Source organism: Astyanax mexicanus, chromosome 9 (assembly GCF_023375975.1).
Source record: "Astyanax mexicanus isolate ESR-SI-001 chromosome 9, AstMex3_surface, whole genome shotgun sequence".
NCBI lineage: Eukaryota > Metazoa > Chordata > Actinopteri > Characiformes > Acestrorhamphidae > Astyanax > Astyanax mexicanus.
In genome coordinates, this window is record NC_064416.1 from 14,859,321 (window position 1) to 14,876,346 (window position 17,026).

At 38.1% G+C, this 17,026-nt stretch overlaps 1 protein-coding gene across 4 annotated transcripts in view; it reads right to left on the bottom strand.

Annotated features, from left to right (window-relative positions):
* shank3a (SH3 and multiple ankyrin repeat domains 3a) overlaps positions 1-17,026 on the bottom strand; it is a 475,306-nt gene that overhangs the window by 138,762 nt on the left and 319,518 nt on the right. For all 4 annotated transcript variants that reach the window (XM_049483671.1, XM_049483669.1, XM_049483670.1 and 1 more), the window contains 2 exons: positions 16,033-16,099; positions 8,385-8,718 (listed from right to left, as the gene is read on the bottom strand). In XM_049483671.1, the coding sequence (XP_049339628.1) occupies positions 8,385-8,718; positions 16,033-16,099 (401 nt within the window). The remainder of the gene's footprint in view (positions 1-8,384; positions 8,719-16,032; positions 16,100-17,026) is intronic.

Consider the following 17,026-nt stretch of genomic DNA (forward strand, 5'->3'; position numbering starts at 1 on the left):
TGGATTGATCTTCTGCTTCAGTCCTTGCATATCTATGTAAATACACTACCTGGCCAAACGTATGCGGACACCGCTACTCATTGATGAATTTGTTTCTGGATACAGGCATCAATCTGTTTATCTTTATGGAGAAACATTAGCAGCAGAAGTTTTTTTTTTTTTTTTTTTTAGAAGTAGAAGACTTACATATGACCGGGGCAACTCTAGCAAAAGAATAATTCAAGCCACAGTCTGTAAGTTTTTGGGATTTGGAGACTGTGTAACTGCACTGAGCATGTGAAACATTTCTTTAAATGCAGGATAATGTAATTAAATAGCTGTGTGAACTATTGTGTTTTTAAATGTATTGTTTTATTTGATTTGTTTACTTATAAAATGCTGTCAAAAATGTAGGGAGCAATTACAGTACATCCATCAGACCTATCAGACCACTCTGTCTTTTAAAGAATGAATATAATACAAGTTGCAAAGATAGTCAGGCTAGAACTCTATCTACTCCCTCCTCAGAAATTAAATAAATAATAAGGACTGCTACTTTAAGCACAAACGCTTAAAAATTGAGGGACTTGTACTAAAGCAGCATCTTTATACATATGTCTGTTCACATGTAAACTCACAGTGAACTCAGTGGATCTTTGCAATGCTGGTGAAAAGTTATTTCCAGTCACACAAGACCAATATCCTATATTTTCTTTAGCTATTTTACAAATGTGCCAAGAACTACAGATCAAAAAAAAAAAAAAAACTTTGCTAACCTTGGCTCATATACAAACATTTGTAAATTGATTGAGCACTGTGCCTATCAAATCAATGAATAAATAAAATAATAAAAAGGAATTAAATGAATTTCAACTAAAACCTAATGAACAGTTTGAAATGTCCTGGTCAATATTAAGTGTTTGTCCTGTTCTGGCTCCTTCCATCACAACACCCACTCATGGAGTAACTAGCAAGCTGAACACATCTCTGACTAAAGTCATAAAACAGGAATGATCACAAGGAAACTTTACAGAAATCCGGGTCTGATCCACTCTTGTTATGAAGTCAGTGGCGACACTGGGATACACTGGGACAGAGGCGGTCCTTGAACCAAAAATCAATGTTTTTGACTACTGAAACTAATTAATTGTTTCTTTGATGGATGGGACTGTGATTGATTTACAACCAAAATTCATACAATGTAAGAGCTTGATGTCAACCCAGTTTTGTTTTACTCTGCAAAAAACAAAATCTGGTACCACTTTAAAATAAAACTACCTTTATAAAGGGTTTATAAATGGTTTACAACCTACTTAGTAACCATTAATAAACTAATTGTAAACCATTTACAAACGCTTTATAAATGTAGTCTTATTTTAAAGTGGTACCCAAAATCTTATCAAGTGAAATTAACTAATTTAATGGCAAGAAATCTCCGATAAGAATTTTTGGTTTTACTAAGCCTTGTAAGTGTAAGATTATTTTGCATATTTTAGAAATACTCTACATCTAAAAAGAAAAAAGAAAAAAATCTAAAAAGAGGCTTATTTAGTCTTTACCTTTTTAAGTATTTAAAACAGAAAATAAGCACAAAAAGTCACCAGTCAATTTATTCTGACTTCTTGCATCTAAATGTAAGTAAAAAAACTGGATTAAAGTCTTATTTTACTCATTTTGAGACATTTTATTAAATCTTACCAAGAAAGAAAAAACGGCAGATTTTTTGTTTAAAATATTAGCTGCAACATGCCAATTTACATATATCTTGTCTAGTTTTTGCCAATGGAATTTTGCAGTGCACAAATAAGACCTGATACGTTCAAAAGCATCAAGACACTTCTTTTAATGAGTGAGTGCAGCTACGTTATGCTGCACTTAACTGTCACAGGCATTTAGCTGTGCATGCTTAATTTCCTATACAAAAAAAAAAAAAAAAACATTGAGGATGTTTTGTAGCATTTAGGGCATAAAGCCCTGCAGCACTGGGCTATGACGTGCTGGAGTGAAAAAACTTCAGACTCCAAACTTTTGGACATGTAGTGTATGTGACTTTAAATATATATATATATATATATATATACATATATATATATATATATATATATATATATATATATATATATGTATATATATATATATGTATATATATATATATATATATATATGTATATATATATATATATATATATATATATATACATATATATATATATATATATACTGTATATATATGCTGTTATTTAAGTAAAGAGGACCCAAACTTACATGGGGCATTCCAGGATTTTGGTACATTTCAGGGGTGGTCACTTCTGAAAATTTGATCTTCAATTTGATTATTTTTAGTCATATATTTATTAAATACAGGTAATAGACTATCAAAAAGTTTGATTCGTCAAGCTCAGGTATCAAAGCAGTTTTTTAAATTAGATTATATTTGGTAACTTACAGTAACAGGGTTGCGAGTAACAGGGTTGCAAATCTAGGCTAAGCTGTGGTTTACCCCAGGAACAGATGCTAACTGTAAAATTTAGCTATGTATACAAGATCAAGGACAAACATGGTTATATAAGTATATAAAGTAAATTTTGACTCTACTCATTATTAGTCTTACAATATGAGTAACAGGGTTGCGTTCACTGAGTGACACACACAACTTGGACAAACATATTTGGAAAAATAAACTTGTCCATGTCCTTGTGATGTCACTTCCTTTGTGCCAGTAGACTTTAAATATTTTAACTCTTTCTCTGCCAGGTAAAATTCCTTATAGTAACAGGGTTGCGCGCATGTTGTGGGACACAACTTAATAGCTTAAAAACTGTAACATGCAAAACAATGTAGACCAAAGAAGTTGTTTTCATAAGTAAAGGAGATGCATATCAACAATATACAAGAGGAAGTCATTTATTTAGAGCTTATTTTAATTGTTAAATTTGCCAAAGGAGTTGGTCACAATGTGTGGGACAAGAGAAAACGGCCATTTTTTGAGGTGGTCCAAAGGTATTCAGTCTTTTGAATATTATCTAAGGAGCTTATTTTTCACCATATTTTACAGTTTGTCTTATAACAAGTGCATTTTTCACAAAAAATAGTCATTTAGATATTTTGGATATGTACATTTGAAATTTAAGTGGTGGGACAGGAACTGTACCAAAATCCTGGAATATCCCACATACTACCCTGAAAGACAATCCGTCCCGTGCCCGGACATGGTTACTTCCCACAGCACGGCTTGTTTGACTAGTGTGATTGCTCTAAACATAGCGGTTCACTTGGACTAGCACAGTAAGCATGCAGTGTGACTGCTATCCATGCCCAAGCACTGAGTCAGGTGATGTCTGTGATGCGACGTTCCTATAAACCAACACCCTGGCAGGAAAAGCACCCCCTCTCGGTAGTGCGTGCTATATAGCTATATAGTATGTAACCGAGACTGAGATAACCGTGATTTTGGAGCATATTTATCATCCATTAAAGCAGATTATCTCCACTTTTTTCAAGAAGACAATGCATATGCACTCCTGAGATGAGGGTGCTTTTCATGGCGGGGGAACTGAACCCAGCACAACATTGGCAAGCTCACTGAGCAGTGAGTGACGTAAGCATGCTCAGGCACGGATTGTTTAAACATAGTGTCAGCGCAGGCCAGCAATTCAACCAAAGCGTGCTTAGCATGAGTACATGCTAAATTCATGTCCATTTTTAGACTTTAATGTCTTTCTGCCATCAAATTAGTTGCAAGTCATGTTCACATAGCTCTTTTAAATGTATTTACTGCATTTAATAAACATCAGACTTCTGTTCTATAGAAAACTCCCTGATTTTTTTTTTGTTCTGTTTATCAGCAGTGAAACAGACAATAACCTGCCAATCAAACAGACAGAAGTGCTTTTCGTCGATGACCTGTCTGACCCTGAGAAGTTTGTAAATGTTTGGACGGCTGAGCATGCCATAGCCTCACACCAGACCACGGGCAGGAAGTAAGTGGGTGGGGCTGACGATGCCATTAATTACACACTCCCTTGGTCACCACAGTTACCTTGGGGAGAGACAGGTGGACACAGCCAGAAACAGGGCAAATGACCAGAGCGAGGGGTGGGGGGAGTAGGGGTTTGTGATGGTGGTGGGAGGGGTGATGGTAGACAATGTGATATTATTGCAGAAAGACTGACCCCAGGGGCAGAAGCTGCTGCTGAAACCTTGACCATCAGATTTATTAACACAAACACAAACACACACACATGCATGCATACACAGGCCCACACACGGCTCACCCAGTCTCTGCTCATCCTCGGATAATAGGTGGTGCTGGTAGTGATTATTATGTGGGGACGGGCGCGCAGTGCATACTGACAGATGGACAAGTAGGACAGAACACAGCAAACACTTACAACCCTCAGGACCCTACAGTACTGTGTTGTGTGGGTTTGTGTGTATGAGTGTGTGTATGAGGGCAGTGTATTGGCAAGACCTGGACGATATGATATGCATCACGATATAGGGGTTACGATTTAATATACACCTATTAAGCATAGACATTATGAGTGGATCAGATGCAGCAGTGCTTCTAGAGTTTTTATACACCTCAGTGTCACTGCTGGACTGAGAACAGATCACCTACAGCAGTGGTGTGCAGTAAGGCCCTTCTAACGCTTCAGATAAAAGGTGACAATATGTGCATGTAAATCATTACATAATATTTAATAAGGAAATGTATATTATAGTTATTGTAAACTACAAGCATATATTTTATAAATTAACTAAAATTAAAAAACAGCAACTAATTCAAAGCATTAGTCTGTGTTACTACAGGACTCTTATCTGATTGACAGCTGTTCTAACCAATCAAAGCTTTTTAAAATGGCTTCTGCCCCTGCGTATCTGCGTGACCCTTCTGCTGATTTTATAGCAAATAATAATAATAATAATAGCAAAGTCGCAGGACACTCTAACCAATCAGATTCATGATTTTCACTATGGGGGCGGGGCCATGGCTGTCTTACCTCTTCTCAGCGCTCTGCAGAAGGGGCTACGCTGACTGGTGAGTTTTTGTGTGTACTTAATGTTTTGGCTGACCTGGCATCCTGTAGATATACAAATGAATGATATTTGTTGGCCGGCTGTACTTGTAGGAAAATTAAGCATTGATTTTGTAGTTTGTAGCTGTATTTTTGGGTTAATGTGCATTAAGCTCATATAACTAAGTCGAGACAGAGAATATGTAGTTCTACATGTAGACTATGTAGGCGTTTTTTACAAAAGGACCAACTGACCAACAGTGTCCTGTAAGCAGATTCCTGTGGGGACTGTGGGGATCCTTTAGGGCTAAAGGGTGGCCAGCACAAACTTTGCAGCAACAGATTCAGAGCTTATATATTTTTATATAATTGTATAAATGCTTAAGTGGTTAAAAATAATAAATGCATGTTCTGTCATTTCAAGCTAAGCCTAAATGAACCCCAACATTTTTTAGTAGGTAGAGATCATTTTAGGCAGTTTGAATGAGCAAAATCTATTGTAATTTATTATTAGGTTAGGAAAACACACATTTATTATTATTTACTATTCGCTGTTCTTTATAAAATCTGATTAAAATATTAGTTTTATTTTTGAAGCAATCAGAACAGTGGAATCTAAAGACATCTAAAGGAAAAAAACACTGCCATCTTGTGGTCAGGGATTAAACACTACACAAAATGAACCACTGTCTGACACCAATCTAAACTGTTAATGGAAAATTATTACTATGTTTTTGAGAATTGATACAGTATTGCAAAACGCAATATTGCGATACTTCAATACAGCAATATTTTCTTACATCCCTAGTGTGTGAATGTGTATTCATTAGTGAAACTGAAAAATGAGAACGAGACGCAGAGAGAAAGAGAGACAGATAGAGACAGAGCGGCTTGTTTCAGACACTGCTCTGTTTTTTTTTTTTCTCTCTCTTTTGCTCAGTACCAGTACTGTTAATGCAGAAATCAACACTAATGCATAATGCATGCAGAACAATAGTCAGCTGGGTCAAAGCTTGGAAAAAAAAGCACACTGTCAAAGGTGACACAGACTACTGAGGCAATAATATCCACTAACTCCTTGAATTATTCAAAGCGCTTGTTATTTACATAAGATGTGCCAGGAAGAGCCTGAATTTCAAATGAAACCATTTCACCCATCTCCAACCATCCCTATGCCCCCCCCCCCCCAAAAACCCTTATCCACCAACCCCACATCCCCGAACACACCAACCCCCCCCCCCCCCCTCCTCGAAGTAACAAACACTTATAAAGTGCGATGCCCACTCAGCTCTGAAATTACGTCAGTCTCCCTCACTGTAATCCTTCCGCAATAAATAGCAATATAAGAGCGAGGACAATACTGCAGCAGAATTCAATAAGAATACAAAGCATGCCTCTTTGTCATAAGTCTGCCCTGTAGTTCAAAGGCAGAGAGCAGAGCTGTCTCATTAATATATATAATAAATATTTCAATAAGATTATGAATTGGAAGCAGCGTGCAGATCGTACAGCGCCTCATGTGACTCCAGCATTACATCCAGAGTTACAGCACTCACACAAATGTATTCATGTAAAGAAGACACTTCCATATTTCATCAAGGTCGGGAAGAGGAAAGAGGAATCATTTTAGCACCGTCTTTCATTCCAGAACTTTCCAGATACCAGAATAATACATTTCAAAGTTCGGAATATTCATAAAAAAACAAACAGCATTATATTTTTTACACTGATCAGCCATGACATTAACGAATTAACAAATCTGTGTGGGGAGGCACAGTGGTCAGTGCCAAGATCAACAGTTTGTTGTCACGCCTCACACATTACATGTCCAGTAGGCCTGTAGTATCGTGGTGTAGGATGCGATTTCAGACGCTAATAGATCACCTCTGATTACAATCAGTGCTACAATAATGAGGTCCTATAACCAGTGCCCCTACCTATTCTAAACACACACACACACACACACACACACACACACACACACACACTACAGTTTCAACAGGACCGTGTTCATCCACATACTGCTGCTATCTCAGGAGCTTGTTTTGATGCCATCATGCCATGGCCCACAGCATCAATAAACCTTCTGTATCTCTGACTGAAAATTTGGAAAAAACTAAATTTGGATAGCCGATCAACATTCCACTCCTACCATGCAATCTGCAGTAACTGTCTAAATACTCAAGCTGCATGGGATGGATTATTGCTGGACATTAAGAACCTCTACAACCCCACGCCACGACATTATGGCGTATGTACCATGTTTTTCGCACTATAAAGTGCATCGGAACATAAAGCGCACTATTAACTAACATCTATTTTCTGGTCTATTTTTGACACTAGTAAGGAACAGGGGTGGTGCCATGATTTCCTTCTAATCCAGCAGGTCTTGCTGCTAAGTGGCGAGTTAAGTAAACAACACTGGAATTCCTAAAAAATATATATTTTAAAGTGAAAAGAGTGCTGGATGTTAAATCTACAGAGATTTTTCACCTGAAACTTTTTATTTGGGTGAGTAAAGCTCTTCTGTTTATTTACAGTAAGCTTGGATTTCCAGATTTCCATTAAGGATAGCCACAGTTAGCTAATTGGCTAATGGCCACTGGCTAGTGTCGCCCGATAGCGCTACACTGAGGAACCCTGAGTGTTCTGGTAAGCCAAGGCACTATCAGCTAGCGTTTTGTCCAACGTAGCTTGTTTCAACACGGTGAACACGCAGGCTACAGGCTGATAATACTCACCTCTGAACGGCAAAAGACCTAATGCTTAGCGCGGTTAGCGGATAATGCTAACGCTGCTCCAGCAGTGCTAGCTGGGGTTAGCAGGAGGCTACAGGCTGATAATACACTGAACTAAACTAAAACTCCTATATATCACTGCACTTTACTGCTCCATACAACATGACTGGTAAAATTCATTCATAAGGTACACAGCATTATAAGGCGCACTGATGATTTTTTGGAAAATTAAAGGATTTTAAGTGTGCCTTATAGTGCGGAGAATACCGTATTTACTTCCTAGCTCCTGACACACATATGTCTGACCAATAAGCAAAGAAAAGGTTATCATATGGTTTGTTGTACACTTGCATTTTTGCTTGTGTGAAAACAAACCAAACCACGATGAAAATTATAATTTAAAATGTAAAAAACTCATTAAATGACCCTGAGACACACTGACAAAGCCAAACTGTGATGGGCCACCCAAGACCAATGAATGATGCTCATGGAGGCCCCATCACACAATATAGAGGACTTAAAGTTCTCTGGGTGCAGGTGGTTTTAATGTTTTAATGTTATGGCTGATCTGTATATATTATACAGATTATATTGAGCAAATATTTGTATTAAATATTGTTATCAGCGTGTTTCTGGTCTGACTACTCACCTGAGGCGTCCGCGGCTGTGGCTGTGTGTGTATGGGGGGTGTCGGCGCAGGGCGTGTGTGTCGGGCTCCTCGGTGACGCGGTGCAGGGAGGGGGAGCGGGAGTGGGAGGAGCGAGAGCTGCCGGTGCTCTGCAGACTGCCATCCGCCGCCTCTCCTCCAGGCGGCGCGAGAGGGGGCAGACTTCGCAAAGAGGGCACGGGCGAGTGGGTGGGGCCAGGATCCCCGTTCAGGTTGTTGTCAGAGGCGGAGCGAAGCAGCGAGCGTGATGATGTCAGAGTCCCGCCTCCAGTCACACGCCTGCGGTTTGTGTAGGAGGGCGTTTCCCTGAAAGGCACTGAAAGATAAAAACAGACAGACATTAACATATTGTTTCCCAGCAACCGTTAAAAAAAAATTAACACATCAAAACATTTTTACCTTTAAAAATGTAAAAAAGGTTATTTTGGCACTAAGTGATAATATACTATAGCTAAGAAGCAATGAAAACGTACAGTATGACCACTAATAAATGCCATAAATACTGCAGGTCTACATGCATTGAACTGTGTTCAGTTGTGATGCAATCCCAAATAGATTTGCTTATAAGGTGAGTTACGAGATCATGAGTTTTTTTATGAGCTTTCTTATATCTTTTCTTATAGATAAAAGTGATTCAAACTGTTTAGCAAGGGTTTAGCAACTCTCCCAAACCTCTGAATGTAGGCCTCCAATTAATCCTAACTACTGGTCATAGGCTTCCATTGCTTTTTTAGCCATATCCGGTTTTAACTCCAGTGCAAATCTAACTAAAGACAACTCCGGAAATTAAGAGACCACTTTAGTTTCTTAAACCATTTCTCTGATTTTGCTATTTATAGGTATATGTTTGATTAAAATGAACACTGTTGTTTTATTCTGTAAACTACACACAACATTTCTACCAAATTCCAGATAAAAATATTGTCATTTAGAGCATTTATTCACTGAAAATGAGAAATGGCTAAAATAACAAAAAAAGATGCAAAGCTTTCAGACCTCAAATAATGCAAAGAAAACAAGTTCACATTCATAAAGTTTTACAAATAGAGAAATCAATATTTGGTGGAATAACCCAAATTTTTAATCACAGTTTTCATGCATTTTGGCATCATGCTCTTCTCCACCAGTCTTACACACTGCTTTTAGATAACTTTATGCTACTCCTGGTGCGAAAATTCAAGCAGTTCAGCTTTGTTTGATGGCTTGTGATCATCCATCTTCATCTTGATTATATTCCATTATATTCATCTTTGATGAAATCAAAGAAACTCATCATTTTTAAGTGGTCTCTTATTTTTTTCCAGAGCTGTATCTCACACACTAATATTTAGTTGGAACATCTTTAGCTTTGAGTGCAGCACGCATTTACAGTGGAATTGTTTTAATAAGCTTCTGCAATGTCACAAGATTTATTTCAATCCAGTGTTGCTGGATTAATTTTTCACCAAGATCTTGCAGCAGCATTGATGATGGTGGAGTCTGACCACTGCACAAAGCAGCTCTTCTCCAGCACATCCCAAATATTCTCAATGAGGTTAAGATCTGGACTCTGTAGTGAACTCTCTCAATCCACGTGTGAAAATAATGATCTTATACTCCCTGAATCACTCTTTCACTATTCCAGCCCCATGAATCCTGGCATTGTTATCTTGGAATAAGTCTGTGTCATCAGGGAAGAATAAATCCATTGATGGAATAACCTGGTCTATATTCTTTCAGCACATACTGTTGCTGAACCTAAACCTGCAGACCAACTGCAGCATCAACCCCACATCATTTACTTACTTAAATCCAGGCAGTGTATATTAATATCCTTTATTCAATCCTAACATTTTTAACAAATATAGTCATTATAAGTTACAGTTTAAGAACATGCCTTAGACATAGATATTCAAAACTCTACTACGCATACAGTAAGTTTGGTGGTGATCACAGCTCAGTTCTGCCAGTCAGAGCAACAGGCAGGAATTTCCATCTCACTGCAGAGAAAATCCTCATTATTTGACTGGTGGCGCTAATGCCTGTAACCATTTAGTGGTCTTAGCACCCATTTTTTCATTTCTGTGACTCTTTCTCTCTCTCTAACTCAATCTCTCTAACTCTCTCTCTCTCTATAACTCTCTCTCTCTCTAACTTTCTCTCTCTCTCTCTCTTACTCATGGCTGACTGCAAAGCTGTGAGTCAGTCCATAAAAGCCATTTTTAAGTACAGAGCATTTTGTGTGCTTAGCCTGTCAGTCACTACAGTACTCTAATGCACCCTTTCATCACTGGCAAGCTTTCAGCTTGAAGATGCCACCTGCCATCATCTGCTGCTAAGTGGTCTCTGTAGTTTTCAGTTCTTAGACTAAGTGTTTGTGCCAGAGCTTTTTTAAAAGATACAGTGCTCATAACTGACCGCATTCGAGATGGAATGCAGTTTAAAATCTTTCACATCTTTTTTCATATTCATATTTTTTGTATAGTCCTGCGAGTGTAATTCAGTTTTACATCACTGCAGTAAGCACGAGTCATGTTAAGTGCACCAAACCCTTTGTGGAGAACTGTTCACGTGCATTTGTTCAGGTTCAGAAGGAGTGTCTGAAGTAAAAGAATCATTAGGACTGAGGTGTTGGAGGAGTATTAGAGAGTTTTACACATATATGGCTTGAGTTATGTGGAATTAGGTTTACAGTCAGTGCATCAACAAAACGATTCTGGAGGAGGGGAAGGGAGAACCTATCTAGAGAAAATAAGGGTAACTTAAGAACCTATTTAAACCACTAAATGCCAACAAAACTGTAATTTTTACACTGAACAGAAAATCAACATATACATCACAATTACACACATGTACAGTAACCCAGACCTTTTCTGGACATTACTCAGAAAATCTGTATGTGTGAACACAAATGTCTAGAGTAGTTGTACGGGACATAACCCAGATTTATCCCTCAGCCCCTGTTTGCAAAGCCTGGGTAATGTCTAAATGAGCCCATTTATGACTAGAGCAGATCATTTTCATGAGAATTTACAGCTGGTTATGTGACCAACACAAAACCACAAAAGTCCTATGTTCTAAGTCATTTTCAAAGAGAATTTTTATTGCCAAACAAAGAACTTGCCTAAACCATGTGGAACATATCGTATAGCAAATACACATCTGACACCTTTATATATTAGGCCTTTATGTGTAAAACCCATGCTCTTTTACACACAGTACTGTACTCTATTTAAATTTACATAACAATACTGCACTGCTGTGTACATTTCAACTTTACATCCTTGTTCATATCTGCAGACTGTACCTCTGTACATGTAACACTTTTCTAGTTATAATAGTTTCTCTGTCTGTATTGTATATATTATATCTTGGTATGATGATATTTTTTTTACTTATTTTATTCTATGTTCAATGCCTTTTCTATCTTTATTTCAGTTCTATTAATTATATTTTTCCTACATCTTTACGTATTTTTCTGTATCTGTACACATTCTATATCTTAACAGTCAGGGATTATTAAAATCTTATTTTATCCTGTTGTATCTTTTCATTTTTTTTACATTTTTATTTCAAATTTTCTCCCATTTTTCTCCCAAATTCATGTGACTGCAAGCTGACACATGTGAAGTCAGCCATGGTCTCTTTTCTAACTGCTGCTGATGACTGTACTGCAAAGTACAGCTCAAACCACATCATCAAGTTCGCTGATGACACAACTGTAGTTGGCCTCATCAGCAAGAACGACGAGTCAACATACAGAGAGGAGGTGCAGTGGCTGACGGACTGGTGCAGTACCAACAACCTATCTCTTAACGTGGATAAAACCAAGGAGATGGTTGTTGACTTCAGGAGAGCTCCAGGTGTCCACCACCCGCTGAACATCAACGGCTCTGCTGTGGAAATTGTGGATAAGTTCCTCGGTGTTCACATTGCAGAGAACCTCACCTGGTCCCTCAACACCAGCTCCATAACCAAGAAAGCCCAGCAGCGCCTCTACTTCCTGCGGAGACTGAGGAAAGCACATCTCCCACCCCCGATCCTCACCATGTTCTACAGAGGCACTGTAGAAAGCATCCTGAGCACCTGCATTACCGTCTGGTTTGGGAATTGCAACACCTCAGACCGCAAGACCCTACAGCGGATAGTGCGGACAGCTGAGAAAATCATCGGAGTCTCTCTTCCCTCCATCACTGAGAGCTACACCACACGCTGCATCCGCAAAGCCACCAGCATTGTGCACGACCCCACCCATCCCTCACACGGACTCTTCGCTCTGATGCCGTCCGGCAGAAGATACAGGAGCATCCGAGCCTCCACTACTAGACTCTGCAACAGCTTCATCCACCAGGCAGTCAGACTTCTCAACGCACAGAGACAGAACTGAACCCCCACCCCACCCACCACTCACCCAACACACTCGCACAAAACTAAACTGTACACCCCCCCCCTTTACACAAAACTAAACTGTACACCCGCCCCTTTACACTCACAAAGAACTGAACTTCACCCACACACACACCCAGTCAGCACACAGAGGCTGACATGACTTTATTTGCTGCACTCTTAAAAACTATAAACTCTACCTCAGTAACTGCTGTGATTATATATGTTCTATATGTTACAGTATGTCACACATTTCTGCACCTTATCCCAACTATACACTTTATTATACCGTATCGGTACTGCACTGTCCTGTCTTTAAATTGTCTCGTCTTTTGTATTTATTGTATTTATTGTTATTTAGTGTTATAATTTTATAATTTTATGTTGCACTGTCGTCACTCCTGCCCTTTATGTTGTCTATTGCTTGTGGTTCTATGTTGCACCATGGTTCCGGAGGAACGTAATTTCATCACACTGTGTACCTGTACTCAGATGTAATGACAATAAAAGCCTCTTGACTTGACTTGACTTGACTGATGCTGATGCAGCATTGTCGAGTAGCATCACAGTGCGCTCGGAGGAAAGCGCAGCAACTCGGTTATGATACATCAGCTCACAGACGCCTTGTATGGACATCATCCTTTTGGAGTAATGTGGGCAGAGAGCACCATCTACCCACTCAGAGAGAGCAAGGCCAATTGTGCTCTCTTGGGGCTCAGGTAGCCGATGGCAAGCTCCATGACCGGGACCAGCAAATCAGCAATCTCCCGAACACAGTGGCAGTGCTTTAGCCTACTGTATCTTTTCTAATAATATCTTATCTTATCTTGCAGGAAAGTGTAATTTTTCTGAGTTTATATGAAAAAAAAAAAGAAAAATTTCTTTACAGAAGAAAAATGTTCTCTTGGTCTATTCAACTGCAATATTTATATTATGTTTAATATTTAAAAAAACAGATTTAAAAAACATTTAAAAATACATTTGCATGAATATTTCTATCAGAGTTGCATTAACTCATTAAAACCTAAAGCAGTGTTTTTCTGAGGCAAACCGTGTACAGAACAACACCAAAGTTTGTTGCTGGTATCTAAATTGTGCAGTAAGGTCTCTTGAGGCCAAATAAGAAGTGAAGACATCCACTCAAGGCCCCTCTCTCTCTAAAATGGGTTTAAATCTTCTTCTCCACTCGCCATCCATCCTCAGTGAAAAGGCCAAACGTCCAATCACACACAGAGACCCCTCACTCACACTCACTCTCTCTCTCTCTCTCTCTCACACTCATTCACTCTCTCCCTCTCTCTCTCTTTCGGAGTGAACGATGTAGAGAAAGAAAGGAAATCAGAGATTGAGAGCACCATGGTAATAGATACAGGAAAGGAGTGTAACATCACTGAATTCTCATGATAAAACACCGTATTTCCTTTCTCTGAGAGCCAGATTTCCAGTGGCTTTCAGCCTGAGTTTAGAGGATAAGCTATAGAGAAGAGAGATGCTGGGCTATCATTGGCTGGAATCAGATCTCAACATCTGCTTGAGCCTGGGGAGGTGAACGCTGCTTCTCTGTCATGATGCCAACATTTCACACTAATAGATGTGCCCCTTCAGTGTCTGCCTGCTGAACCCACCAGCCTTACAGAGCTGTTAACTCAGTGATGTTCTACCACATACACAATGGGGCAGTTTCCCAGACAGGACTATATTTTCCTTTTAATAGAAAATCTCCAATTAAAAAGTTTTGTAGTCTAAAACAAGGCTTAATCCATGTCTGGAAAACCCCAATATCACCAATATGTCCAAATATATGTTTGTGGACACCCCTTTTTATATATGCATTCAGATACTTTAATTTGCTCCTATTGCCGATACATATGCGCAAATGCTTGTCTAGTTCCTGTACAGCCATATCGGATGGTACGCAATAATATCACCGACATTTTAAATATTTTTTAACAATATTATAACTGAAATAACGTGCCATATCACCCACCCCTAATTATCACATCTAAGTACTACTTTTTGCTGTTTTTGGCAAAAGAAAAATTCACACTCTTCTCATTATTTCCCATTATATACCTACTAAAGACAGATTACATCTGTCCAGCATCATATTTATTTTACTTTAATCCTGGATATATGGATATATATACAGAGTGCAATATTAGTATCATGACATTCTGGATCACAACCAGACTCAGAAACAGCTTCATTCCGGAAGCTGTAAGACTCTTAAACTCCACTTAACAACACACTGCACTGACACCAAGGACAAATTACTGTTTACTGTTTACCAACATGGTCACTTTACTTGCACTGAGACACTTTATCTCCACTGCTCTAATTCACATTATCATGCTGCTATAGCACACTTGCACTCTGGACTTCATGTTGCTGAACCTTTCTACTCTCTATTTATTTTTTATTCTTTTCGGGTATTTATCTATCTATTTTGTATATTCTTTTTTTATTGTATTCTTTTTTTTATCTATATATCTATTTTAATAACAGCTCTTTGGGTGTAAAACTGGATCGTGAGATCACAATTCCGTTCCACCTCATGTACCACATGTGATGCGAATGACAATAAAATCTCCTTGAATCCTTGAATCATTGACTTCTGTTACAAATCTGATAAATCTCTTGTATTTTTTTATATCTCGGTTAGGGGTGTGCCATATCAATTTAAATGCAATAATAGAATTAAATTATCTTTTTGTTGCAAGAGTGCATTCTTAATTTTTTTTTTAATTCAACGTTTTATCATATCACCAAGAGTATCATTATCATAAAAATACCATAAAATATTCTGATATTATTGTAGGTCCATATCGCCCACCCCTATTAGAGTCGTTTAAACCCCTAGCACTGAATGATGATGTTTTCTCCAAAATTTGATGATCTTGGGATGAGCTGGTTAGTTTAGGGTAAGGTGTGTTGCTAATAATCCAACATCCTGACCTCACTAACCCACTTGCTTTCTCTGGACAGTAGAGATAGTTACTCAAACTTAAGTTGTATACACTCTTTTTAATAGCATTGGTTTTATGATGAATAATTGAATAAATGAATGAATGAATGAATGACTATATGAATGAGTGGGTGTCCCAAAGCTTTCATCCATATAGTGTAGGAAAAAACATTTCATCATTTGTAGAGGGGTAAATCTATGATATTACAATAGTTTAATTTGGACTTTTTAAGGAATGGAAAAATGTAATTCAATCATTCCAAAGGTTTACTTTGCTCAAATAAATAAGCACATACTCACCAACATCTGATGCTTTGTGAACTTTTATAATTTCTGCCAGGTCAAAGTTTCCAGCTATGATAGCCACCTGAACAAACCAAAAGACAAAAATTAAAAAATTAGAAGACAACCACATTTACTGTTATATAATCAGTATATATATATACTGATATAATCAAGAGGAAGATGGATGATCACAAGCCATCAAACCAAGCTGAACTGCTTCAGGAGTGGCATAAATTCATCCAAAAGCAGTGTGTAAGACTGGTGGAGGAGAACATGCCAAGATGCATGAAAACTGTGATTAAAAAAGGGTTATTCCACCAAATTTGGATTTGAACTTATGAATATGAACTTGTTTTCTTTGCATTTTTTAAGGTCTGAAAGCTCTGCATTTTTTTGTTATTTCAGTCATTTCTCATTTTCTGCAAATAAAAAGCCTTAAAGGCAACCTTTTTTATTTGGAATTTAGGGGAAATGTTGTCTGTAGTTTATAGAATAAAACATCAATGTTAATTTTACTCAAACATATATCTATAAATAGCAAAATCAGAGAAACTGATTCAGAAACTGAAGTGGTCTCTTAATTTGCTGAGAATCCCAGGCTTAGATATCAGCATCAGCCATTCTACAGGGCCCCTAAAACAGAGAGGGTTAAGGGCCCAACAGTGGACACTGATATTACTGAGGTATTATTGTGGCAAATTCTGAATCGGTTGCTGTGTGTGAACTCCTGAAAGATGTGCTCTAAGAACGTCTTGCTAAGAGCTCCTGGCACATATTTAGCAGGTTTTATACCTGGACCATTTTGCGGCTCTAAATCCAAATTTACACTTAGTCCTAATACATATACTTCTTGTTTTCATTAAAAGAAAAAGTCTGTTGTGTGAAGGGTCTAACACTCTGATGACTCAGAGAGTCATGTACTTTGTGCATGGCATAACAGACACACTTTACACGTGCATTTGTTGACAAGCTGAGACAAACAGAAGCAGCATCTGAACTGATTTAAGCA